A 27,302-nucleotide genomic window follows, 5' to 3' on the forward strand; every position below is an offset into this window, starting at 1 on the left:
TAGCTCTTATGAAACACACTGCCCTAAGCATGTGATCCGGGGCTTCTCTTAGGAAAATGCCTACTTCTGGGAGCCTAGACTGCTCCTGGAGTAGAAGATTCCTTGAGTGGACTCCTCAATTAGAGGATGGGGAGAGGTCTAATGTGCCTTTATTCACTCAACCTATTAGAAATGCAGACTTTTGGGACCTCTGAGAGCAGGCGGGCTGTATTTTCACCATGTGTTTCAAAGAATTTTAGGGTTCCAAGATAATATGAGGGACAGAGAGGAGGAATTAGCTGGGGAGAGTCTAGACCCTGACTGTACCCCAACCACAGCACCCCTTTACCTGGTTTTCAATTTTCTCTTTTAAAAACAAATATTGACTATTTTAAAATTCAAAAATCTCTGATGTGGCCGGACCCCTTAACTGACCCACTGATAATCTCCGTATCACACCTTCTGGAACTGCTCCCATTAACACACCCTCCAGCCATATACTGTTGGTGATGCCACATGACCTGTACCAAGCTCCCTGGTACACAGCTGACAAACCGTAAAAGTCTCTGCAAGCACTGCCCTCGTGCATTGAGTTGTTCCCAGCTGTGTCCTCACACGCCCCTCAGCAGCTGTCCACGTTCCTCTGGACCTTCTCTGGCTCGCACTCAGTGGCCCGGTTCAGCATTCCCAAACCTTCCTGTGTATCAGGGAGTTTGTTAAGATGCACTTTGCTGGGTCCCACTCCCAGAGGTTCTGAATGAGTGGATTTCGGAGAGCCCAGCAATTTACATTGTTTGAAAGCTTCACAGAGGGTTCTGAGGGAGCAGGGTCCAGAGGTCTGTGTGGCAGACAGGAGACTGGGGCCTCTCTGCTCTGCCCCGTCCACCAAATCTCAAGCTTGGCCCTCATTCAGGCTAGGAGGGCTAGAGTCATGTACTTTAGCTAAAGATTTGGTTCCTCGGATGGCGGGGCTCTGAATTAATTAGAATCTGTAGGACTGATGGGTCAAAGCCAGGGTTTCCCACAGTGGGGTGCCTCAGCATGGAGAGGCTAAAATGCAGATGGCTGGGCCCTACCCCACATGTCAGAAATGACTCTCTGGAAGTGCAGCCCAGGCATCTGCATTTTAAGCAAATTCTCCTGGAATAGGCACTGAGTCCAACTTCTTACATACCCCTGAAAGACGAGGGAAACTGAGGAACAAGATGATTTATCCCTCACCCCCACCACCACTACCCAGGGGTGGCCAGACTGCCTGTGGTCTAAACCTCCCTACCTCCACCCTCCCCGGCAGGTCGTTCGAAAAGTTCAGACAGACAGACATGACCAGTGTGTACAAATAGAACCCCACTTTATTAGCAGTTAGTTCGAGATTGTACATTAATGGAGGAAGGTTCCCACTTTTAACACAACCCAAAACGGCTGGTTTGAGAGCCCTGATCAGGTGAGCTGGGTAGCACCCCCTCTCTCCCCCTCCCCACCCCCACAAGGGAAGGAAACCTGTCTGCTCCCCCAGCGTGCCCCCCACCCTCTCCAGGCAGCCCTCTCCTCTCCCCAGGAAATGACATGAATTTCATGCACAAATTACAAAAGGAGCCCTCTTGCTGATAATAAAAGCTAGCACAGTCATAGAAAACCCTCTCCTCCTTCATTCTCCTCAAGGGCCAGGGAGAGGAAGGAGAGAAGGAGGATGAACTTATTAGGATAAAACACAGCCAGAGTCTCCCTAGGCCCTTGACATTGACCCCTCATAAAGCCCATGTCCACCCTTTGTGGGAACTAAAAAAAAAATCTCTGGCTGCCTGAGCTGGCAAGGGCAGGCCCTGGGGAGCAGCCAGCCCAGGGCTGCAAACCAGGCACCCAACATTGCCTAGAGGACGGGGTCTGGGCCCTCCACCCTCCCTTCAGCTAAAGCAGACCTGCTTTCTTCTTTAACATTGGAAAACCTCTGCTCTAGCCTCACCTGTTCATTCTACAAATGGGGAGGTCAAGGCCCTGGGAGGAAAACCATCACGCAGCTACTAATTGTACCCAGTTGGGACAAAATTTCACATCTCCTGCCTCCGGCCCAGGGCTCTTCTCCTTACACCACAGCTTGGGAGAGGCAGTTCCCCAGTGAGGCCCTTCCCTGGTACATCCCAGGGGCCTGGCTCTGTTCCAGTGCACACAGACCACTGGCCTCCAGGAAGTAAAAACCAGGAGGCCACGAGAGAGAAAGAGAGAGAGAGAAAGAGATGCTATTTGTGCCCTGTGGTCCATTGCCAGGATCAGAAGGGGCAGCAGAGGCTCTCCTGAGCCAGAGGCATCTCCTTCCCAGGAGGCCCAGCACTGCCAGCCCAGCCTCCTCCTTCTAGAGGGGCCCAGGCCAGCTGCAACAGGTGCCTCCCTTGCCTCCCCTGAGCTCCCAGAGCTCCACCTAGCCCTCATGTTGGTTTGGCACTTGGTACAGGGGATGGTAGAGGGGCATCTCAGGCTGGGGCGAAGTTATAAAGTCAGCACAAAAGGCAGAAATCCACACAGCCTAAATAACCCTTGACAAGACAGGGGCTGGAGAGATGTATTCTGTGACACTATGAAGAAATGATCACCCAGATCCAGAATGTGGGACTTCAACAGGACAGCAGGCCTGCTCTCCTCAGAAATAACATCATTTAAAAAACCAAAGCGAGCAGAGAGAGGACTTTTCAGCATTTAAGAGATTGAACGAAAACCAAAGTTACAAGATGTCACGTATGCACCTAGATTGGATCCTGCTTCCAAAACCAGGTGTAAAAGTTATCTGAGGGGAACAGCGAATATAGATTGAATAGCAGCTGTTCTTAGGAAATCACTGTTGTCTTGGGTGTGATACAGGCCAATACGTAGGACGATGTCCTAACTCTTAGGGGATGCAGGTGGAGGCATTTTGGTCAAGTCTCGTGGTATGTGCAACTTATTTTTAAACTAATTCTCGGAAAAAACAATACAGAGAGTGAGAAACCAAATGTGGCAAAATGTTCATTTTAAATCTAGATGGAGGAGAGTGAACGTTCATAATAAAATAATTGGTACAACATGTTTTCACTTGCTCTTTCAATAACGAACCCAAGGGGATTGCTCCTACTGAGGCCACCAATCTCTGGGGGTCAGCCTAGTTGTCCTCATTGGGAACAGATGGCTGCTCCTCAGCTGGGCCCCAGAGGCACTGGCTGCTCTACTCACAGGCTTGAGAGAGGCCCATCTTTAAACTCATGCTCCAAGCACGAGATGCCTGCATGACGGGCAGTTCTAGAACACCGAGTAACTGAGGCAGCTGCAGGAGACCATCCTACCTGTGCCCGCCCCAGGCAAAGGCTCATGGGAGGCACGAGAGAATGGATGGTGGAGACTACTACATGATTTAAGCTGTTTCTCTCTCTTTCTCTTTTTTTTGGCCAAGTACAGTGAATTAGTGAACATTGAAGATGCAGAGATGCTGTACCCACTGCCCTCTGGTTTGCCCCTCTCATGAGGAGGATCTGTGTGCTCAGAAGCTGAGCCCCTAGAGGGATATGTCTGTCCCCCCACCCCAATATCTACAGGTCCTGGCAGTGGGTCCACGAGCAAGATTCATTAGTGGGAAGGGAATAAGTAGCAGTGACCACAGAGACATAGAACATGTGGCAGGTCAAGACCCCAGCCTCCCAGAAGGGCCCGTACAACATTCTCCAATATTTCCTTTACTCCCATGGGGTCTCAAACCTGCCTGCTCCTTCCTCGGGCCAGAGGCAAAGAGAAATGGAGCTCCTCGCCCACCAGCCATTCTGAACTCCCAGAGATGGGGGCAGGTGTCCAGACACAGAGGGAGCTGTAAGGTCTGCACAGGCCACAGAGCCCAAGCCCTTCACCAGAAGACGGGAGATGAGGCCCGGGGTTTGCACTATGGAAGTCGCTGCCCCATTCTGTGAGTCTGGTTCCACGGCACTGGCAAGTCTTCCCGAGTGTACAAGCAGGCATGCCACCCTGTCCCCAGACACTCTGTTCCTCATCCCCTGCGGGGTTGACACTGGGCTCTCAGGCTCAAAGGCCCCGATGAGAAGCACGATGGGAAGGCTTCCCTCGGGAGACCATGAACCCACATGCAGCTGTCCCACTGAGTACTCGCCTTTCTTCTCCACCGCTGGCAAAGAACTTGAGGCAAGGGGACGAATTCGGAGGTCAGACAGAGCCAGCCCCGTGCAGACGGGGGAGGACCTCTCAGGGAGAGCAAGGCAGGACTGCACACGCAGACCAGGAACTGAGAAGGCTCAAAGGCACCCTGGCTGGGAAGGAGTGGTTTGTCCCCTATCCTGGAATGACCACGGGGGTGACTGAGGGAGAGACAGGAGCCTGGCACAGAGCAGGGTCCCCAGGATGGGCTCAGAGGCAGTGTGGCATTGGAAGAAGAGCACTGGACTCAGAATCAGGAGCCTCGAGTTCAATTCTCGGCCCTGCTCGCACCCAGTTCCGAGACTTTGGCCCGAGAGGCCGCCTCGCCTTTCTGGACCTGTTTCCATACCCATCAAAGGACCCTTCCAGCCCCAAGATGCTAGAGTCTTCTGCACAAGACAAGGCTCTCCAGAAAGGGTTTCCTGGATGTCGGCTGGAAGCTGAACTGGCAGTGGGAGGGGCTGGGGAGAGGCGCCCAGCCTTAGTCACTTCACATTGTTAATGGAGGGGGTAGGAGCAGACCCTAACCGGAAGACAGCCCCGAGATCCCATGGTCTGCAGGGGGCCTGGAGACAGCTCTGTGGGTCCCAGTGGGCAGCCCAGCTCCCAGGGCAGCTCCCAACCTAGCACCATGTGAGGGGGAGGGGACAGGCCTGCCTTTGGCCCCCAGCCTCCCACCCCAGCCCTGCTGTTTCCTTTGGCCGAAGTTCCTCCAGGGTCACTGCGCTTCATGGAGCCAGGTTTCCTGGAGAGAGTAGGTCTTCCCTGCACATCTCACCACCTCTGTTCAGCTGCAGAAGCCCCAGGGCAGCCACGACACTTGGGGAGGGAACAGAGACCTCTTCCAGGGGCACCTCACCCTCCCCTCCCTGCCATCCCGTTCTCTAGCACTGAGATAGGACACTGGGGCTTGCCACCATTTTGTACAACTGAATTAAAAACAAACCCAACCAAAAAAAATATAATATATATATATACACATTATATATATATATAACACAGTGCGACCCCAGCACCCAGGGTATAAACTCTGGCACCAAGAAAAAAAAAAAAACAAAATATTAAAATACTTTAGCTTCTTAGTATTTGGGGGGTTAATGGGGGTGGGTCTCGAGGAGCCCTTGGCCACAGGTAGCTGGGGCAAAGGCGTGGGTGGCAGGCTCACCCACTCTGCCCAGGGTCTGCCAGGGGCCAAGGTTGGGGGTGGGCATGGGGAGGACATATGTACATTGGGACATGGATACTGGCAGACTCCTGAACCGCCTCAGCCTTTTACCACAGGAAATACCACACGTCCTATCCCAGGGTGAGGAACAGGGGTAAGGAGGCCTGGGTCTCGGGGTCCGATGGCACGGCAGCGCCCCAGGGTCCCGACGAAGGCCCTGAGGACTGGGTCGATGCTGTAGGACTCAGCGATTCTTTCCTCCAAAGAGCAGGTGAGATGGGAAGGGATTAACCAGAATGTGTGTAGAGGCTGCCACCCCCACATCCAGCCTCGTGACTCTGGGTACCCAGCTGACCCCTCCGAAGTGCCTGGCTCGAAACACTCGGGGAAGCGGCCCCTCTCTCTCCCCTGTTTGGCAAAAAGCCCCGTGGGGCTCCTCCCCCTGTTGTCTGGAGGACAGGGAACATATGGCAGCTAATACTGAGGGGACACCCTGCCGGGGCAGGGGCTGACGGGGTGAAGGGGAGGGCGTGGTTGGTAGAACACAGTGAGGGACAGAAAAGGAGTCTCGCAGACTCCCTCCTACCAGGAAGCGGCCCTTCCACCAACAGGGAGGGCCGAGAACGGAATGGACCTCTGGTGGCCAGGGAGGTCCTGGAGGCCCCAGACCCAGCACTGGATGCTCTGAGGCGCTGCGGACCCGCCTGGCCTCTTCTCCTGGCCCTGCCTGGGCCTCCGCTGAGTATTGCTCCTAAGTGCTCGGCCAGCCCAGGCCCAGCTCCCCACCCTGCGGGTCAGTCTGGCTCAGCGTGCGGCAGGCCGTCCAGGCCGGCACAAACGTTCAGTCTGGCTGTGGCGGCCGTGGCTACCTGGTGTTCTGGAGGTCCTCCCGCAGCCAGGTGGGCAGGGTCTGGCCCATCTTGTACAGCAGCTTGGAAAGCTCGATGTTGTGGTCCCGATAATAGTCCTTCAGGAAGGCACGGGACTGGAACGGGAAGGAAAGTTCGGGTCTCGGTGAGGCGCGGATCCGAGGGGGATCCCCCCTCTCTGTGAAACCACCACTCTGTCAGCGCCCACCCACCCACCTATAGTTTATTCACCATCTTCTTCAAAAAGGTGGCCTCTGAAAGAAAACTCCTGTATAGCAGGACACAAGGTCAAAATCCTTGTGATGGGGAGACAAGGGGGAATCGATTAACATCAGGACAATTGAAAGTCACAGCGTGTGACTCCTCCATCGTTGGACGTTGGACGTGCCATTGTCTCCTGCGAGAACACCCAGCCCTCCAGCCTCGGTCCCAATGCTGCCCTGTCCTTGCACCCCGACTCCAGAGTCCCTCCCAGCCACAAGGAGCACCTCTGCGTTCTGAGTTCCCCTAGCACGCGAGCGCGACTCTCTTACTGCCTGTCTTGTATTCTTATGGGTGTGTGTGACCTATTTCCCTCCTAGACTAAGAGTCCCTTGAAGGCAACGAACATGCCCCATTCATCCTCAAAGCCCACAGCATTCAGCCCCAGGCACAAGGTAATAAATACTCACTTGACTAAATCATTTCTAACCTGCATGTCCCAGCTGATATTCCCTCCTTTTAAGAACCCCATCCAATGGGATCCCTGGGTGGCTCAGCGGTTGAGCGCCTGCCTTCTGTCCAGGTCCTGGGACTCCAGGATCAAGTCCCACATCAGGCTCCCTGCATGGAGCCTGCTTCTCCCTCTACCTATGTCTCTGCCTCTTTCTCTCTCTCTCTCTGTCTCTCATGAATAAATAAATAAAATCTTTTTAAAAAAGATTAAAAAATAATAAGTTAAAAAAAAAAAAGAACTCCATGCTCCCCCCTTGCTCCACATGCATGCCAAGGAATGCCAAGGCCATTAAGGTGCTGGGTGCAGGGTAAAGGGGAGATTGAATCCCCGCCAGTCAGGGAGCCCCTCCAGTGATCCAGCTGCCACAGGCAGTGTGTCCACTTACATCCAGGTCCATCTCTGGGTATTTCCGGCCCTTGCTTTTGCCCAGACACTTGGTTTTTCCTCCTTCAAGCAGTTGGCACCAAAATCCTTTCTTTGGATCAAACCTGTGGAGGTGGGGAAAGCCTGTGGATGGGAGCTGGTCCAGCCCATCCGCTTCCAACCTGAAGGCAATGTTCACAGAGTGGCAGTGCCTAGACCATGAAACCCACTCTCCTAAGCATGCTCTGGAACCCACAGATAGATGGATGTGTGGGGCTGGGGTTTGCCCATGGGCTACACTAAACCCGCCTGCCCCCTTCTTCCTCGCCGAAGACAGCTTGCATGCTCTGAATCTCTTCTTGTTCTGGCTGGTCAGCCCAAGTCCCTTTAGCAACCCCACAACACGAACACGTGCCATCCTTCAGGATATGGGGAAATCTTCCCTGAGCATTCTCCTACTCAGGGCCGAGCAACGTTTTTCACCCAAGAACCCAAAAGGGGAAAAAAGTTTCGTGGTATTTTCTGGGTGCGTGTTTCAATAAATTATCTATTTTTCAAGAAATGCAGTGTCTGCAGTTGTACTTAAGCATGTCCATCACTGGGAAGTTTTAGCTTTGGGAGTAAATTTCAGAAGTGACAGAGCAAGACTGCCTTCAGGATTGGAAGTCAAAGGTTTTTTGTGGGAGGAGATGAGATCTGAAGCCGCCAAGGAGAGGGGAGGCACACTGGCATCAGAATTCCACCCCAGATCAGGAACCAGTAGGAGCTTCTTGGGCGTGAGGACAGCCAGAAAAACAGAATTCACATTTGGCAGGTGTGGGAGACAGGGATTTCTGAATGGGTCACAGGGTAGGCATAAAGGAGGAAGAAGATGATGGTGATGATGATGATGAAGATGATAATTTTTGAGCATCAGTACATGCCAGGCACTGAGCTAAGAGCTGCACACGCATGCCTCATTCAATACAGTCACCCTTGGGAGGTAGGAGTTATCTATCACCTTTATCCCCAATTTGCAGATGAGGAAGGTGAGGTCTGAAGGGGCTAAAACACTTGTCCAAGGTCACACAGTTAAAGAAGTAATGGGTCTGGGATCCTAACCAGGCATCTCTGATACCATAGCCCAACACCTTTAGCTGTTGCTCCTGTCTGCATCAAGGTAAAAGAAAGGACTGTTTCTCTTTTTCACCTTCAACTTCCAAGATAGTGAGAAGGGAACATTCTTGCTGCATGACTTTCTCAAGAAGGTAGCCAGGGAAGGTGACTCTTTTCCTCCCTCTTGAGACCCCCCTTCCCTATTCAGCTGCATGAGTCACCTGTCCATATAATATGGCACTAGGAGACACCACTCCCCGGCCCTGAGCTCTTGCAACACAGGTTGGCCTCTACTCATCTTGGAAGGGCATTCCCAGTGCGCTTGTACCAGGTTCTGAGTGAGTGGGATTATCAGTCATTGACAATATTTATAGTTTCCTTTTCCTGAAATTATATTTAGATCATAATCTAATGCTAAGAAACCCTTGTGGGAACTGGGGCAGCTTAATGTTAATCTAACTTACTTCCATAAAAGATTCTGAACATGTTCAGGACAGACTGAAAAGAAAACCCCAGAGGTGGAACTCACATATTTATCACCTCTTTTTTTCTTGAATTGATACCTTTGTTAATGTGACTCAAACCATATTAATATTAGCTTTTCTGCTAAACAGCCATCAGGAACATACACACTTTCTAACACTCGCTAACTCTAATTTATCTGTGTCTCTCCCACCATCATTCAAGACTTTGGCTTTTTGGTCCAGGTGCTTGCTCAGAAAATCACCCTGTTGAAAAGCCAAGGCAATACTCACGCCAAGGTTTTGTGGTAGTCAATAGTGTTGGTCACCCCAAGGAACTTTTGCACTGTGTCCATCACTTTGGCAGGTTCTGTTCGCAGCAGTTTGCCATCCAGGACCAGAATCTGGAGAAAAGAGAAAAGGGAAAAGGATGATCTGTGTTCACTCCAGTGTTCACGTTAGTGGCGAAGAGGTTCCCAGTCTCCTGGTCAGCAGCCACGGTACAAATTGGGGACTCTTCACTCTACAGCCTCCGCCTCCTCTTCCACTTCTGAGCAGTCCCCACACCTCAGGCTTCCACAATCCAACTCCCTGCTCTCTGCCAGCTTCCCTCTCCTAGAGATGTAGCTATCACCCCAATCCTGTCTGCCCCTCACAATCCTACCATATCCCTCTCTGCCTCCCTCCAAGCCTCTGGCCCAACATCACTCTCCTACCTAAACCCTCCAAGGCTTTCCCTAAAATGCCTCATGTGATCTGGCCCTGCTTACCTCCTGGATCAGGCTCTCTCTAAGTCACCACACCCTTCCCAGGAAGGTAGCCTATCCTGGGACTTTCAGGGGCCCCTTAGGGACACAGAACCTGTTATGATGGGACAAGGGCTGAGGGGATTCTCATCCATCAGCCTTGGGATAAACACAAATGAAATTTTCAAAGACCCCAAAGGTCTAGCTGGCCAATGAGGGCATTTCTGGCCCCGTGGCTGACAAAAGAGATTTGTAGCTCTCTGCTAGCTGTCACAAGCCAGAGCTGTGAGTGCCCTCCCAAGGGTCCGGGACAGGTGGCTACCTGGTTGGCATGAAAGGCGCTGAGCCAGCGCTCGATGTGGGTGGCGTACCAGCCGGGGACCAGGCAGCGGTTCTGGAGGGCACGCAGCTTCAAGGACGCGTCGGGCCCAGCCGTGATCACCTCGTGAAAGGTGTACTTCAGGGCCACTGGGTCATCGTGTGCGCGCTGGTGCTACGGGGAAGGGACAGGACGGTCAGTACACCACATGGAAGGCACAAAGGTCTTGAGGCCGCAGCTGTGAAATGGCCAGAAGACCCAGGACTGGAGCCCTCAGTTCAAGACCCGGATCTGCCTCTCATCCTCTTTGACTTCAGAGAGTCATGGTCCCTGAGTGCTTGAGTTTTTCCATCTTTGCAAGATGGGAGTTGGATTGGATCAGAGTTTCCAAATGTGGGTCATCCACTCACTGCCTCTCCTATTTCTGCCACCCCCACAAGCCACCTGTGTTGCCAATGTCAACGTACTTTGATTTATATTGACTCATCTCTCTTATTCACATAAAACTTATTTCAAAATCAAACTCACTATCGCCTCCATAAACAGAAAACCAGAATCAGTTGTCACATAAGGAAGGTAACCATTCATAAATACAATAAAAATAAAACAATGTTCTCAAATGCCAGCCAGACATCAATGTCTGCTCTAGGTCCTGAGCTCACAGCTTGTACTCTTTTCGTTGAAAGTAGAGCTTAGCAACATTAGAAAGGACTTAAGAGCCTTTTACACTAAAGTGAGAATTTGTCCTTTATGGATTAACTCTTTGTGTCCCCTCCCCAAAATTCATATGCTGAAGCCCTAACCCATAATATGATGGTATTTGGAGGTGGGGCCTGGGAGATAATCAGAGGTAGCTGAGGTCATGATGGTTGGGCCACCATGATGAGGTCAGTGCCCTTACAAGAAGTGACACCAGAAGGCACCTGGGTGGCTCAGCGGTTGAGCGTCTGCCTTTGGCTCAGGGCATGATCCCGGGGTCCTGGGATCGAGTACCACATGGGCTCCCTGCATGGAGCCTGCTTCTCCCTCTGCCTGTGCCTCTGCCTCTCTCTGTGTCTCTCTCATGAATAAATAAAGTATTTAAAAAAAGAAGTGACACCAGAGAGAGCGGGTGCTCTCCCTCTCTCATGCTTGCATTCTCTCTCCCTTTCCCTCTCCCTCTCTACCTTGTGAGGACACAGTGAGAAGGCAACTGTTTAAAAGTCAGCAAGAGGGATCCCTGGGTGGCGCAGCGGTTTGGCGCCTGCCTTTGGCCCAGGGCACGATCCTGGAGACCCAGATCGAATCCCACATCGGGCTCCCGGTGCATGGAGCCTGCTTCTCCCTCTGCCTGTTGTGTCTCTGCCTCTCTCTCTCTCTGTATGACTATAATAAATAGATAAAAAAATGTTTAAAAATAAAAAAAAATAAATAAATAAAAGTCAGGAAGAGCCATGTCACCAGGAACCAAATCCGCTGGCACCCTGATCCTGTACTTCTAGCCTCCGGAACTGTAAGAAATAAACCTCTTGTTTAAGCCCCCAGTCCATACTGTTATGGCCGTCCAAACAGACTAAGACAGGACAAGAAAAGAGCCAGAAAGGGGCAAATGCCATGTTTGAAGCACCTACAATAATGCCACAGGCCCTTGGCATCCAGAGACCAGGAGCCTGCCCAGCAGGGGTCACTCTTGAGCCTCCACGCTCACACACAGCTCCGGGTGGGCAGTGAGAGAAGAGAGCAAGTAGGGTCTGTACCCGGCCCCCTGCCGGCACTGTGGACAGCAGTGAGGCTCCGGAGAAGAAGTGACAGGCTCAGAGGGTGGCAGGGAGGTGCTGAAAGTGGCCATACTGAGGAGGTCTTCCCCCTATACCCTGGCACTGGATCATAAAGCCAGGAAGATTGGCAGGCAGGGTAGGAAACCCCCAGAAGGCCTGAGCCTAGGATTTTCCATAAGCCTAGTAGAATGGTGCTCAGATGAAATTAAGTCAGGTCATTGAAGTTAAAGAAACTTCTAGTTCTTACATAGTCAAGTAGGAGTTAGGAGTCATACCCTCTCTAGCACAGACAAGAGTCAGGTAACTTCTTTATCTGATCAGGTGTTTGCATCCTCTACTATAAATGGGGAGTCCTATGCCTTATCCTTCTCTGAATCCCTACCCTCACCCCACCCAGAATCTAGCGAGGAGGCCAGTTAGTATGATCACTGTTCACCAAATCTCACTTTCATCAAGGTAGAACGAGCTTCCACCTCTTGTTGGTGTCAGAATCAGAGGCGGAACCCCCAGTGAAGCTGGCAGGGTAAGTAGGTAACTGTAGGCTGGGATGCAACGTGGATTTCCACCTGTCTCCTCTACTAGGCTAGAAGCACTGTGGAGGTAGGACTCTGGTCTTACCCACCACCCCATTCCAGAAGCCTAGCTTAGGGCTGATCCACAGTAGGTGCTTAGTAAACACCTGCTGAATGAACACATGAGTAACTGAGTTGTGGACAGAGCCCCATGCCCCTACCCAGGGCTCCGCCCCAGCCCCGGCTCACCTGGTACCAGGAATAGGCCCGGTCCGCTGGGTTGATGAGGATGGTCAGGACCTTGGCCTTGGGTAACAGAGCAGCTGCCCGCCGGGGCGCCACTTCCGAATCAAAGTAGTTGGCGCTTTTCTCAAAGTAAAAGTCGGAGGTGGTGTTGGAGGGGATAGGAAAGAACTCCATGTACCTGCAGGAAGCCCAGAGAGAAGAGCTCACAGGCAAGACTCATGAGAAGGGGGTCCGAGGAACGCATCATGAGAGGGTGAGGGTCGGTGGGGGTAGCATTTCAGAAAGCAAGCAGGGCGCATTAATCCCAAGGACCTGCTTCAGGCAGGGATTCTAGATGGATGACCACTTTTTCGAATCCAACGCTTTTCAGGGGGTACTTTGGAGTCAGGAGGATGTGAAGACTTATAGAAGTGATATGAGTTGTAAAAATATGGGATGGGGTCAGTGTGGAGCGTCTTTGAATCCTAAACCAGATGTTCCCAGTTAAAGTGATAGGGCCTCAACTCACTGCCTCTAGGAGGAGAACTGGGACACCTCTGACCCTAGGAAGAGCCAGCATGGACCTGAGGGGTGCCCTGTCTTGCCTCTAGAGTACAGGATTTCTTTCCTGATCTAGGATGGCGCTTTCAACACTGTCATTGTGGACCAGGAGACAGGGGTGGGGGGTGTGGGGGAATAGGGTGTGTGGGTGTGTCACTTTCGGCCAGCCACACTTCTCCACTGGCCTCATGTGGATCAGCCTGACGGTTTTCCAGATGAGCCTCCCATATCCCACCCAGAGTGACTTCCACACCAATCCTTTGGCTCATTTCGGAAAGCTAAATGAACACTCCAGAGCCTCCCAGGGGCACCTACTCATGCAAAATAGTGGTACAACTTCAGGGGTTCATGGAAGCCAAAGGCTGCTGGCCCACCTTAGGTAAGGGTGTAGGATCCCTACTATATCCTGGGAGACAGGGCTACTCTAGGGAGGTACCAGGAACCCCTTTATCGGAACCACCTTGGGGCTTCGGAGATTCCTCACCCCACCCTACACCTATCTACAAAATCAAAATCTCGGGAATGGAGCTGAGGAATTGTTCGCTCTCTCCTATGTCTGAATTTTCTTATTTATTATTCTTTAAAATCCCAGCTAATTAACATATGGTGTTACATTAGTTTCAGGTGTATTTCTGAATTTTCTTTATGAAATAGCATCTGTATGCCCACAGTCCATTGTTTGTGATACCTAAATTGAGAAAGCTCTAAAAACAGAAGCTTTCCCCCTCAAGTTTATAGCAAAGCCATTTGGCAGCAAAACTTGATGTATTAATCTTAGAGGAAGGATTCACAGACTTTTCTATAGACATATTAGCGCATGTACTTGCTAGTGGGGCACCTGCTAATGGGGTGCTGCTGGAAGTGTTGCTAAATGTATAGTGTCCTAGCATACTACCTCCCTAAAATCTGAGAGATGGTGACTTCCAGTGATACACCTGGCTACACTGGTTTTAGACAAGAGATAGTAGACATATTAGAGATACAGACAGGTAGGCATCTAGGTAGGCAGATGATAGATAAATGAGAGAGAAAAAAGTATAGAAAAATACAAACAAACAGAAGAATGCCCATAATCTCTCTAATCTCTCTACCCAGGTAAACTACTGACATGAAAATAATAAAGAAGAGTAATACACGTATAGGCTAAAAAGAGGTGAATAGTAGAGAAAGATGCAAATTGAAATAAGTGGAGTGTAAAACTGTCCCCATGAAGCCGCCCCTCCATATCCTTGGGTGACAGGCTCTGGTGGGGAAGCTGCAATTTCCACCACCTCCTCTGGCAACTCCTCAAAGGCTAGTAAGCCGCCTCTGAAGGACTCACAAGAACACCTCCTGCTCCGTGGTCAGACAAAGTTCAGCCAGCTCTCAGGGTGAGAACACTTGGATCTTAGCCCCTGCTCTGTCCCCAACTCTGTCCCCAATTTTGGGCAAGTCCCTAGCCTCCTCTGGGACTCAGACTATTTTCCTGCAAGCAAGGGATGGGCTGGCTTTCACTTCCAGCAGTCTTTGACCCCAGGAGGTGATGAAAAAGGGCAAAGGGCTTCCTCATCAAATGTCCCGCCTGTGACAAGGCTCCAACATCATGACTCAAGGGTCACTGAGCTTTGTCCCTGTTTACAGGAACTTTAGCTGTGTGAGAGTAAGTGCCAGCTGCTTCCTGCTGTGTCCACAGAAGACCTTCTCCAGGGCAGACTCCATGACAGCCTTCCCATCCAGCTCTGGTCAGAAAGGGCCACTCACCAGTCGATGCCTTTGTGATAGTTGTGGCCATTAAAAAACTGGATCTCCTCAAAGGTCTCTGAGCTGGGGTAGTTGCTGCTGAGGTCCGGGTGCATGCCCAGGAACAGGTAGAGGGCCGTGGTGCCTGCAAGGATGGAAGGCAGCTGATGGAAGGCAGATGGAAGGCCCAGCCCAGAACACAAAGATGGGAGTCTGAGATCCTGGGTTCTGTGTCCAGCTCTCCATGACTCACTGGGAGATCCTGGGAAAGTCCATTGCCTTCTCTGGGGCTTAGTTTCTTCATCTATATAACCAAAGAATTTTACGAAAGCCAGGACAGCAAATACGGGGCATGGGTGTGGGCACCTCCCACTCCTGGCTCCATTGTAGACATCACTAATCAATCATGGCATTTCTAAACACTACACAAGAAATTGGCCTCAGAATCCTTCCCAGCCCTGTACTCTAGAAGCCATGCCCAGTTCATTAGTATCATCTCATAATCTCAGAACTAGATGGTTTCCAGGTCTGGGCCTCTGTCCTCTGATATGTGGGAGGAGCTCAGGGAAAAGGTTGCCCCAGACCCTGCAGTCTGTGGATGTGAAATTCGTGAAGAGCTAAGAGATTTGGCTCAATTGCCTTCTCTTCTGGGCATCCTTCCCTTACCTACACTTTCTGCCTTACTCGACAGTATAGAACCTACCCCCTCCTTTAGAGAATTGATTCCTTTCCTGTGTGTGAGTCTATGGTTTGTATGGCATAATGAGATGTCTTGGAAGAGAAGGAGACTATAGAGTTTAGTTTCCTTAAGAGTATAAGGTTTGGGGGTCAGAGAGATAAGGGTTCAAGACTCAGATCTGTCATTTTCTAACTGAATGTGTCAGGGGAGGTCACTTAACTTCTCTGAGCCTCAAGTTTTCTATCTGTAAAATGGGATTACGCAGTCATGCTTTACAGCGTGTCTAGACAGCAAATACTTAGCAACCATATCACCACTCCTCCCTCTTGCACCTCTGGCAGACATGACTAATTGATTACAGTCCTCTTTGCACTGAACCAGTTTTGCCTGGCACTGCTCAAATGTGCAGAACAGCTGATCTGGGCTTCTTTGCCTAGACTCAGAGACTCCCAAGAAGAGAACTCCCTAAGGTTGTGGTTCAGGACAGACAGGAATATTCTACACCCACCTCCACCCCCTCCCCATTTCCATACTGATAGGCAGTTCATGTTCATCCCAACTTCACTCTCACTTCCTGGGGAAAAGGGGGTAGATTGTTGGGGAGTAGAACCAGGGCAAGGTGGTCCCCAAAATTCTATGGCTGAGACAGCAGGCAGTGGGGGATGCTGGCCAAGAGCAAAGAGACTTGCCTGTTTTCTGGGGGCCAATGATGAGGAGCTTTGGGAAGCGGTCACATGTCTTTTCCTTGGACCAGATGTCTTTGTGGCGTTTGTCCTCACAGGGGTCCTAAAACAATAGTGGAAGGAATGTTGGGGGAACGGGCAAACCCAATGAATGGATTCTCATTGCACATGGATACATGGTTCTTACAGTACTACCAGGTGGAATAACTACATGTGTCCTTGACATATCCCCACCTCAGGACACTGAGCTGCCAGCAAGCAGGGACCACTTCTGGTTAGTCCCAGAAAAATACTCAGTCCAGTGCTTAGCACATAACAGAAGCTCATGGGCCCTTGTTGAGTTTAACTGGATAAGCTGGTGTCTGGACCAGGGGTCAGCACACTTTTTCTGTATAGTTCAGTCAATCTTTTGGTAAGTGCTTAGTAACTACTTGAGGCTGGGGTACTATCGGGTCTCTGTTACAACTACTCAATTCTGTTGTTGCAGCATGAAGGCAGCCATAAACAGTACATACAAGAATGAGTGTGGATGGGTTTCAATAAAACTTTATTGACAGAAACCGATTACAGGCCAGATTTGGCCCATGAGCCATGGTTTATGGACTCCTGGTCTGAAGCATGAGACTGTTTCAATTCCAGCTTTGCTTCAGTTTCCAGATTTTGACAGCCCCAGGGGAGACTTCTTCAAGAACTGCCTGCCAAAACCCTCCCATCAGCCCCCTTTCCATGGTACAGAGCCTACTAGTGTGAGAAGGGACAAAAAGGATGATCTAAGAGTCTAACCGGGCCATACAGTTGCTTTCACCTGCACTTGATCTATACTATGTTCACATATAGTTCTGTAGTCCTTTTTCAGGTATGTGTGAGTGTGCATGCACGTGGGTCTGTGTGGGAAGTGTATACATACCTGTGTGTGTGAGAACAAGTGAGTGTGCCCATGCTGGTGAGCAAGTGCGCACCTGAGTTTACGCTCAAGAGAGAGCACGAGGGGGTAAGGCCCGAGCCCATATCTAGCATGTGTGCCTGCGAGTGGTGGGCATTCCATCTCTGCAACAAGACACCCGGCCCACCACCCCACCCACCCACCTGCCAGAGTGGGTCTTTCTCCTCGGAGAAGATCTGGAAGTACTTCTGGGCCAGCTGCACTGGGGGCAGCGTCTGCAGCCGGAGGTTGGTCCAGGAGTGCAGGAAGCGCACCAGGTGCTTGAAGGTATACAGGCCCAGGCGGTCATTCCCATAGTTAGACAGGTGTGTCATGAAGATGCTGATCTGCTCCAGGGGAGGGGAGGTGGGGGGACAGAGCTGGTCAGCATCTGGAGGTCACAGCCCCACCCCACTTTTGACTCTTCTGGTCTTGCTGCAGCTTACAGAGTCACTCTATGACCAGTCCAAGGTTCACTGGGGCCGTTAACAAACTCGCTGTGTGACCTTGGCCAAGGCACAGCCTGGTGAACCCAGGGGCTGACGGACCACCGACTATCACAACCCTGAAATAGGAAGCTGACCTACTGTGCAGTCATTTTGTTGTTCTTTTGTATTTTTTGGTGGGGTGTTCATGGAAGACAGGAGTACTCAGTTATCACATAAAGCTGAATAACATTACCACTTGGTATCTACTTAATACTATTAAAGCATGAATCATTATTTCCATTTCACAAATAAGGAAAGAGAGAGCCAGAAAGCTCAAATGAATAGTTTAAAAAATATATATTATATATATACATATATATATATAGTTTACAGATTGATGATTCACCGTGTATATGAGCATATAACAACCATATATTTATACACATACACAAAGACTGGAAAGAGAACACAGACAAAAATGCTCACACTATTGCATTGAAGTATGAGATTCTGAAAGGAAAAAGAAAAGACAACTCAGATTCTTTTCCCAAGGTCACGCAGCAGAGCAGGGCCACAGCCAGGGGTGCAGAGTGGGTTTCCTGACTCCCAGCCCTCATACCTGCTGCCACCCCTTCTCCCCGGGCCCAGGAAAGCCAGCCTCGGCCACAGACAGCTGCCCAGCACCAGCCCCTCACCACCAGCCAAGGGCTATGGAGCACTCACAGGATTGAGGAGCACGGTGAGGAAGAGCTCGCCCCCATTGATGATCTTGTCCAGCTCACTGGAGCCACCAGGGTACTCATTGTAGAAGATGGTGTGTGTGAAGAGGCCACATGTCTGCCGCGGGAGGACCTGGGGATGGGGCAGGAGAGAGCTGTGGCATCTCCAGCCATGGGTGGAGGTAGAAGACCCTTCCTCAGGAGAAGGGCCAGGGTACCTCCTCAGAAAGGCAGCCTCTTGTGTGACTACACAGCCCCCACTCTTGGGGGTCTTCTCCCCCATAGACCTCCTGCAGCCTGCGACATCCCCTCAAGTGAGCTCACGGCCCTTGCCAGTTTACATACTTCAACACTATTCTCTGTAACAAAGTGAGCAGGCCCAAAAGTCACAGAGATAGGCAAGCGAGAATGTTTGCCCAGTGAGGGTCCCTGACCTTCTGCAAAGCAGTCCTCCCAGTCACACTTGCAACCCCCTCACAGCGTTAGAACCTGCCTGGGAACGCTCCCAGTCACACACTGGTTTAACTGTTGATTCTCTGTCTCCTCTCATAAAACTGCCCTCCGAGAGAGCAGGGAACTTGCTTGTCTGGTCACCACACCTCATCCCCAGAGAAAATATGAATGCCTGATATTGAGGAGGCCAGTGGAAGGAGGGATGCATGGATGGATGGATGGACAGACACGTGGATAGATGGACAGATGAGAGCATAAATCTGGCCTTCCCACACATATCCCATCTGGACTGTCGACAGTTCATCCTTCTGGTGGCTTAGGCCAACCCTGGCGTCATCCTGACTCATCTCTCTCCCCCACACCCCACCTCCACCTCACCACAGATCCACCTCACCAGCAGATCCTGTTGGTCCAACCTTCTAAATAAGTCCAGAATCTGATCACATCCCAACATTACACCCTCATGGAGCCACCACTCTCTCATCTGGAAGACTGAAGTGGCCTCCCAACTGGTCTCCCTGCTTCCCACTTTGTCCCCTCCAGCCATACTGACCTCCTAGTTGGTCCTCAACACACAGGCTACCTCAGAGCCTTTGCACTTGTTTTCTCTGCCTTCAATACTTTTCTTCACATAGCAGCGTGGTTCATTCCTAAGAAGGCCCTGCCTAATCACCTTATCTATCTACCATCTATCTATTTATTTTTAAAGATTTTATTTATTCATGAGAGACACAGAGAGAGGCAGAGACATAGGCAGAGGGAAAAGCAGGCTCCCTGCAGAGCCCGATGCGGAACTCAATCCCAGGACCCCGGGATCACAACCTGAGCCAAAGGCAGACGCTCAATCACTGAGCCACCCAGGTGCCCTCTAATCACTTTATTTAAAATAGCTTCTGCTCTCCTCTGGCACTCCCTACCTCCCTTCCCTGCTTGACTCTTCTCCATGGCCCCATCATCACACCATCTGACCATGCGTTACATATGCCACACTTTTATGAGCACACTGTCTGCCTCTTGCCACTAGAATGTCAGGCCTACAAGGGCAGGGACTTCTGTTGGTTCTGTACACTTCTGTATCCCCACTGCTTAGAAAAGGGTCAGACACACAGTAGAAGCTCATTAAAAATGTTTAAACAAGCAAATGAACGAGACAGAGGCCTGTTCCCAGAGGCCCTTTTAAAAAGGATCAGCCCCTGATCCCCCATCATGAAAGCTAAAAAGGAGCTCATGAAAGGGCCAGACCAGCAGCCCACCTTCCCTGGAATGGGGAGAGCCTGGATGCCGGACAGGGGCAGCAGAGCCTGGCCTGAAACCCCTAACCCATCCACCAAAACCGTGCTTCCCCAGACAGCGTGCGCACCTGTGCCTCTCGGGGGCCCACTCACCATGATGCCGTTGTGGATAAAGCCACGGCGGTAGCGGGCTGGCTTCAGGTGGGGGTACTCCTCTGTGCTGGTCACGCGGATGCTCCACACCTGCTTCCAGGCCTCGTACAGCTGTACATGCACAGGGTACACCCCCGAATGGTGGGGCGCCACCGCATAGCCCATGTCTGTGGGGATGCCGTGCTCCTGGGGAGAGGAAGCCAGGGTTGGGTGAGTATGCGGGTCCTCCCCCACTGGCTCTTGTTTCCACTTTGTAGAATGGGAGAGAAATCAGAGGCTAGACTGCCCTGGTGCTACAGATGAAAGCTGAGGCGAGGGGAGGGAAAGGAGCCCCCCGATCGGAGGGAGGGCCTGACCTGACCGAGCTGGGGGGCTCTTGGCCCTCAGCACCGCCTGTGGCCATGCCCTCCAGCACCCAGTCGTGAGGGGCCAGGACAGGGGCTTTCCCTGCCTTTCTTGGCCTCTGATTGGCTGGTGGGCCCAGGCTGAGCCCGTACTGGGGCCTCCTTCCCTCTTCTCTGAGTACCAGCTGCAGCTTTCCTGAGCCTCCCACTCCGGCCCAGGCCGGGAGACAGAGCCTGGCTGGACCTCCTCCCAGCAGGCGTGGTCTTCCCTGAGCTTCAATTTCTTATCTAAAAGTGAGAATATCAACAACCACCTCTTGGGGTCTCTGCGAGGCTTCAGAGAGACAGTGGCTATAGAGATGTCAACAAAATGCTGTCAGACGGAACTGCAAAAGCAGCGAGAGGCCAGCAGTCCGGAACCCCCAGCCCAGCCCCTGGCCCACCCAGCTCTGCCCTGTAGAGAATCTTACTCACGACAGCGAACTTCTTGTTCAGGGCCATCTGCTCGGCCAACACCGACTGGTTGTGGAAAAGGTGGGGCTGCATGTGGCTCCACATGTGGGGGAACCACCAGAACTCCTTCACATACGACAGCAGCAGATCATCCCCGGCGTCCTCAGCATCAGTACCTGCAACCAGAGCACCACAGGCAGCTCAGCCCAGCCCACCCGCCGGGAGGCTCTCCAGCCTGAGCTGGCGCCCGGGGACCAGAGCACTGGGGCACAGCCCACTCATGGGCTGCTAGGGAGGGGTACCTGAACTACAGCATGGGAGCAGCGTCTGGTCCAGGGCCCTGCGTTCTGGTCTAGAGTATGGCCTTCACTCAACGGGTGACTTTGGCCAAGTCGCTCTCTTCTCTGGGCCCTGGGGACCCATGCATGCCATCCATGGTTCAAAGACAACAATCCCAGAGGTTTCTCCCAACTCTCACATGCCTTCTCTAATACTATTCCTGCTTTCCTATTGGGCCATTTGCCATTTGTCTTTTACTTCACAATCTGAGCAGCAATTTGTGTATATATATATGGGATGTCTGATCCTGTCTCATACTGTGACTAACACTACCTCTGATAGGCTGAGGGCCGAGAATGTGAAAAATGTATACAGATGACCCAGTATTGGTCCTATTTGGCTTTGGTGCCATGTTGTACCCTTTCTCCCCACAACTGCAGAGTATTAGGGTTTTTCCCAGAACTCAAGAGAGGCTTTCCACACTGTGACCCAAACAGAAGGCAGCTACAGGGAACATTTCCTATAGATGACGACTCAGGGGTCTTTCCCTCTTGCTCCGTCCAGAAGGGCAGCATGTGAGGAACTTGGGAGAGCCTAAAACAGGAGGGAAGGCAACGAACCAGGCAACCTACACCCTCAACATTGACCCTTAAGGCTTGAAAGTGAAATGGCAACGGCCATCTCTGGGGCAGGAACAATTATAGGGCATTCTCTGATTCTATGCTACATATTTCTGCAATGCTCTTCAAATCCAATCAATTACTTTTTAAAGCAGACGTAGGACAAATAATTTTAAAAGACAGTGGAGAGGGGGCGACAAAAGGATGCCCCCAAAAGACAGCACAGTCCAGGGCACCTGAGTGGCTCAGATGGTTAAGTGTCTGCTGTCTCCCAGGGTACTGGGATCGAGTTCTGCATCGGGATCCCAGCTCCATGGGGAGCCTGCTTCTCCCTCTCCCTCTGCCTGCTACTCCCCCTGCTTGTGCACTCTCCCTCTGTCAAATATATAAATGGAATCTTTTAGAAAAATACAAGTAAATAAAAAACAAAACAAAACAAAAAACCCCAAAAGACAGTACTGGCTGAAGGACAGGGAGGGATGAGTGAGGGCTGTTGTTGCATTACTGCTGCCCTGAAATGCCCTCTGCCTGGGGCCGTGACTGCTCTGTGGGCTCTGGATCAGGGACAGGCCACCTGGGTCAATGTGGCCCTAATGTGGGTCCATCAGCCCACCTGCTGCCCCTGTGGCACAGCACTCCAAGAATCCAGCTGCTGAGGGCCCCTGGAAGTTGCTCGTGGGGTCAGAGCCAGGCCCACTTACCTGTGTGGAAGAATTTCCCTGAGTAGCCCAGGTTGAAGGTAAAGTTTGGGATGTGTGTGCGTAGTTCATTCTGCGTATCAAACAGGGCCTAGGAGAGGCAGAGGAGGAGGAAGTGGGTGAGGCGGAAGCCAGGAGCTCCCTGTTCTTCCCACTGAAGGCCCAGAAAGATCCTATTGTTGCAGGACCACCTGCAAGGTTTGTTGGGCCCCACAAAAAATAAAAATGTGGGCTCTGGCTCCAAAACTATTTAAATGTCAAGAAGCCCATGGCAGAGCGCTAATCTCGTGCAGGCCCCTTCTGAGTGCAGGGTCCCACATCCAGGAAGCCAGCCCTGGGCTGCCACCTGCACCAGGTCCCTGGCCAGAGAAGACCTGGCTCCAGCCGGCTCTGCTATGCACCCTCCGGAAAGCTTTGTGACTGCCTGAGGCCTCAGTTTCCCCAAGTATGAAATGCAGATGGTAATTTCTCTCCGGGTACTTGAACAAGACCCTGCGTGTCAAACTGCCCGACATTTTGGTAAGTAATGTGAAATGGTGGCATGGCTGGGTGCGTGGTCACGGCCACTGTGAGCCTTGTATCTAAGTCTGGCAAACATGGAGGGTCTCTCCCAGTGAGTACAAGGCTGATGTCCCAGGATCATGATTTTTCCAGAGACGTACTGCGAACCCAGCCACGCAATGTCCCCGTGCATGGCACAGGCCATGCTGGGCAAGCCAAAGAAGGGATGTGGACGCTTGTAGAACAAACACACACTTGTACTCTGGAGTCAGGACTCCAAAAGTTCCCACCCTGCACACAATGCACAAGGCTGCCAAGAAACCTGCAAGAAGAGCCAGCGTCAGACTCTAAGTCTGCAAATAGAAAGTCCTGGCCTTCCTGGGGCCACCATCAGCATCTTACCAAGGCCATGCACTACCTAACAGACAGGCATGCTCTAGCTGTGTGGCCTTGGGCATGTTACATCACCTCTCTGAGCCTTAGTGCCTTCCTCTGTAAAATGGGACTTGCAATGGTGCTCACCTCATGGGGCTGCTGAGGATCAGCCGAGGCAATACAGAGAGGGCTAAACATAGAGCTTGGATTTGCCAGCCCTGAAAAAGCACCTGCTGCCCCTATGGCCTAAACTGCAGTGCAAGACAGTACTGTACAAGTTAAGGAGGTGACATTCATGTCCCTGAAAGAAAGGCTTAGTTGCAGCCTGTGCTTGGGATTAAGGGACAGGGGAGAGAGAAAAATCTCTTCCCTTTCAGACCCACAAGGATGTTTAAGGTGAATGGGACCCTGGCTGGAGGAGCACCTGGCAGTCTACCCTGAGCCGAGCATACGGAAGAGGGTGTCGCTGTTAGTATTCTTCTACAGAGATAGCTCCAAACTGCTCTCATCCCTCTCACTGTAAAAGCGAGGAAAAGAAGAACTAAGCAAGGCAACCTCAGGCCCCAAGAGGGACACAGTGAGCCTGGTAGCCTGGTTTCCTTGCGGGATCAACCCTGAACCAGTATCAAGGACTCGCTGGACAGGCAGCAAACACTGAGGTTACAGCAGGAGAGAATGGGAAGCACACCCATTAGTAGAAGTAGAAAACAGAGCAATTTGCTTTGTTAGACGTGGGCTATGGCATCGCATGAAGCATCAGGAACTGGAGAGCCTCCACAAGGAACAGTCTTAACACTCAACAGGACGGCCCTCAGCCCTCAAGGAAGCGAAATCTCAAGTAGCAAACACAACGTGTAAAGCAGATCAAAGCGACACTCCCCTGTCCCACAAGATGGGAGCTGGGAGGACTCAAAGCCTGGCCCCGGGGTGGGATGGGGAGGAACAGCCTGAAAGCTTCCCATCTGCCCCTCTTGTCAGTTCACCACTGAGGTTCAGACATGGGAAGGGATGTGGCCAAGAGTTCCAGTTAATTAAGGGTCAAATTGATCTTGACTCTCCAGACAGCGCCTGCTCCCCAACACCACCTGCCACACTCTTCTCCTCTGGAGGTGTGTTCACTCCTGCCCCAGGCAGGAGGACTAACGCTCCCATGGCCTTCCTCCTGGGCTCTGGGGCGAACCCCAACAGTGACTTCAGGAGGACATGGGACACAGTACCCACAACCAGATTCACTTGGGAGGAAAGCCCTCCTCTTAGAAGTCTCTTTTGCAATCCTAACATCAAAGAGGAGTCGGTGTTAATATGTCCTAACGCTTGCTAATCTCCTAAGGGAGGACAGGGTCAACAGGCAGCAGTATCTCTACAGAATTTAATCCCTTGGTTTTGTTTTCCTTGGATCTACTGTGGTCCTTGCCCTCTGTTTGTGGCAACCAGTACTGATTTCCCCCACACACACCCCCTCCCGCATACGCTAGTTATGTCTTTTTCTTTGCAAAGAACTTTGCAGTAAAATAAGAGACTAGATGAAAACTGCATTTTAAAGCCGACTTAATGGTCTTAATTTGTAGGCTTCTCTTTAGTAGTGCTGCATGCGTGTAAAATTTCGTGGTCTGCAAAATGCTTTTACATGCAGTTTAGTTTGGTAAACACTTTTTTAAATAAACACATGCACTCCACTATTTATATAGACCTCAGTGAAAATATGTCCGTGTATGATTCAAGCTCTAATTCTTGTTTCAAAAGTTCTGTGGGAGCTCTGGAACTGACATAAACATTTTCAAGAGTGAAAAATCACCTCTGGATTAAAAGGCAGATAAGCAACCCTGCATAGCTTCAGTGACCGGGTCTCTCCCTCTGCGTGTACATTTCTGAGCTTCACCTGGCAGATGCAAAATTCTTCTATATTCAGTACTTCTATGTAATGTCTAGTGACACTTTTGTCTAGTCAAACAGTTACTAAAACTGCCTGGCCGAGGAAATGGGATGGGGGTGCTCACAGCACTGGGGAGAGGCAGACAGGGAAGCCACGATGGGGCATCCCCAGGGTCGAAGGCTGTCAGGCACCCCTCACCCCAACCTGTCTGGCACCCCCTCCCCTGGCCATACCTTCACATCCTCCACCTTCATGCGCGTGCCCTCCTTGCCCACAAAGATGTCATCGATGTCCACCAGGATGTAGCGGTCCAAAGGCAGCGAGAGGCGCTTGCCCGTCAGGAAGGCCACAGCGTCGACAAAGACCAGCTTGTGCAGCCAGAAGTTGAGGTTGTTGCCAAAGAGCACACGCTGGATGCCGTCGTGCAGGCCCAGGTCCTGGACCACCGTGGCGTGCAGCGCGGCGTGCAGCCCGGCGTCCGCGCCCAGGTGCGGGATGGACTCGGAGGAGCGCGTCTTGGCCAGCAGCACCGGCTCGTAGGTGGAGTGGTTCGACTGGAACACCGTCCAGTCCTCGCCGGGCAGCACGCCCTTCTCCACCTCGCTGGGCCGCGTCACGTAGAGCAGCGGGGACTTGGGGTTGATGCTGCAGTCTTTCAGGCCCAGGTTGGAGTGCAGGAACAGGGGGAAACCTTTGAGCTGCGCGCTCAGCAGGCTGTTCTCGTTGGCCTGCAGCCAGGGTGGGGAGAAGGGAGCAGAGCTGTCAGATCCAGAAGCCCCGAGGGACCGCAGACCCTCAGGTGGGGACCGCTAACAGTCATGTCAACAGTACTCTCTAACGCTCACGGAAGCCTTATCGCGTCCCGGGCCCCGTGCTAACCCTAACCGCGCTGGTGCAAACCCAGCTCCGCCCGGCACAATAATACATTAGCACCATGTGCTGATCAAAGCCAGAAGCCCAGGTCACCCACCTGGCATGCAGGGGTGCTATTAATACTCACAGTGACCCCACAGCCGAGGTGTCACTGTCATTCCCATCTTACAGATGAGGAAACTAAGGCCCAGAGAGGCTATGTAACTTGCCCAAAATCACACAGAGAAAAGTCTAGCGGTTGTGAGTCCAGACTCCACCGCCAGAATGCCTGGCCTTGGGCAAGTTTTGCAACCTCTCAGTGCCTCCGTTTTGTCTGCTGTAAAATGTACCTCATGGGATGGTAGACGATGATGAGAGTTCATCCGGGCAAAGTGCTCAGGACGGGGCCGGAGGCAGAACCAATTGCTCTTTTGGTCCCCATACCAGTCTCAGGAGGCAATTCCTGTGTTATCCCACTTCATGGGGGAGGAAACTTAGGCTGTCCTCGGTCGGGCAGGGTCAGGAAGAGCCATGCCCCTGGAGATGATCTGCCCCTGGAGCCCACACACCTGGCCACCAGGCTCCCCTGCTGGGCTTTCCCAACCGGCTCTTACCACATCATCCTTTCCTCAGGAGAAATCTTAGGTGGGTGCCAATGCAGAAGACAGCAAAGAGGAGGTGTCTGCTGGGGGTGCAGGACCAAAGCCACTCTGGCCCACAGTGTCCCCAACCCTCCAAATGCACCTAGCACCTAGCCCAGCTCGCTGCACCTCCCTTCTCTTCCCAGGGCCTGGTGCTACCCAGCTCCCTGGGATCTGCAGGCAGTACCCATGGCACTCCCCCCTTGTCGTCTTCCCTAGGCTCATAGCTCCTGCTCCTTCATACCATCCCTCCCCCTCCCAGCCACCTGCTGCTGAATATAGCACAATTTGTTTTTGTCCCTGTGTCAGCTCCATTCTATTTTCTTGGCCTGACAAACTCCTGTTCATCCTTCAAAACCCAAAGCAAAAACACTCTTCTTTGCACTGACCTCCCTGGAACCAGGTTAGAGCCTCATCTGCAGCACTTATCACCTTGGCCACTGCATTATCTTCTGTTCAGAGTCTCTCTCTCACCAGTCTGCCCTCTTGAGGGCAGGAGTTGTATCATTTCCACCTTTGGATCCCCAGTGCCCTAAACAGGCTTGATACCCAGTGGGAGCAAACACATGTTTGATGAGCTAACTGGGTTTGTTTTTTCTTTTGACAGTGGGGGGGGGGGGTGTGGACAGAGGGAGAGAAGAGAGAGGTGAGAGGCTCCATCTCACAACCCTGAGATCATGACCTGAGTTAGAAATCAGGGTTGAATGCTTAACAGATTGAGCCATGAGTTAGCTGGAGTTTTAG

At 51.8% G+C, this 27,302-nt stretch overlaps 1 protein-coding gene across 3 annotated transcripts in view; it reads right to left on the reverse strand.

The window, feature by feature from the left end:
• Positions 1 to 1,313: 1,313 nt before the first annotated feature.
• Positions 1,314 to 27,302, reverse strand: part of NDST1 (N-deacetylase and N-sulfotransferase 1) — a 60,222-nt gene continuing 34,233 nt past the window's right edge. For all 3 annotated transcript variants that reach the window (XM_077895892.1, XM_077895894.1, XM_077895893.1), the window contains exons 3-15: positions 25,299 to 25,793; positions 22,320 to 22,407; positions 20,741 to 20,895; positions 19,923 to 20,108; positions 18,089 to 18,217; positions 17,102 to 17,284; positions 16,022 to 16,118; positions 14,675 to 14,798; positions 12,398 to 12,572; positions 9,883 to 10,053; positions 9,109 to 9,218; positions 7,281 to 7,383; positions 1,314 to 6,296 (exon numbers count right to left, since the gene is read on the reverse strand). In XM_077895892.1, the coding sequence (XP_077752018.1) occupies positions 6,177 to 6,296; positions 7,281 to 7,383; positions 9,109 to 9,218; positions 9,883 to 10,053; positions 12,398 to 12,572; positions 14,675 to 14,798; positions 16,022 to 16,118; positions 17,102 to 17,284; positions 18,089 to 18,217; positions 19,923 to 20,108; positions 20,741 to 20,895; positions 22,320 to 22,407; positions 25,299 to 25,793 (2,136 nt within the window). In that variant the 3' untranslated portion in view covers positions 1,314 to 6,176. The remainder of the gene's footprint in view (positions 6,297 to 7,280; positions 7,384 to 9,108; positions 9,219 to 9,882; positions 10,054 to 12,397; positions 12,573 to 14,674; positions 14,799 to 16,021; positions 16,119 to 17,101; positions 17,285 to 18,088; positions 18,218 to 19,922; positions 20,109 to 20,740; positions 20,896 to 22,319; positions 22,408 to 25,298; positions 25,794 to 27,302) is intronic.

This window comes from Canis aureus, chromosome 4 (genome assembly GCF_053574225.1).
Source record: "Canis aureus isolate CA01 chromosome 4, VMU_Caureus_v.1.0, whole genome shotgun sequence".
Lineage (NCBI taxonomy): Eukaryota > Metazoa > Chordata > Mammalia > Carnivora > Canidae > Canis > Canis aureus.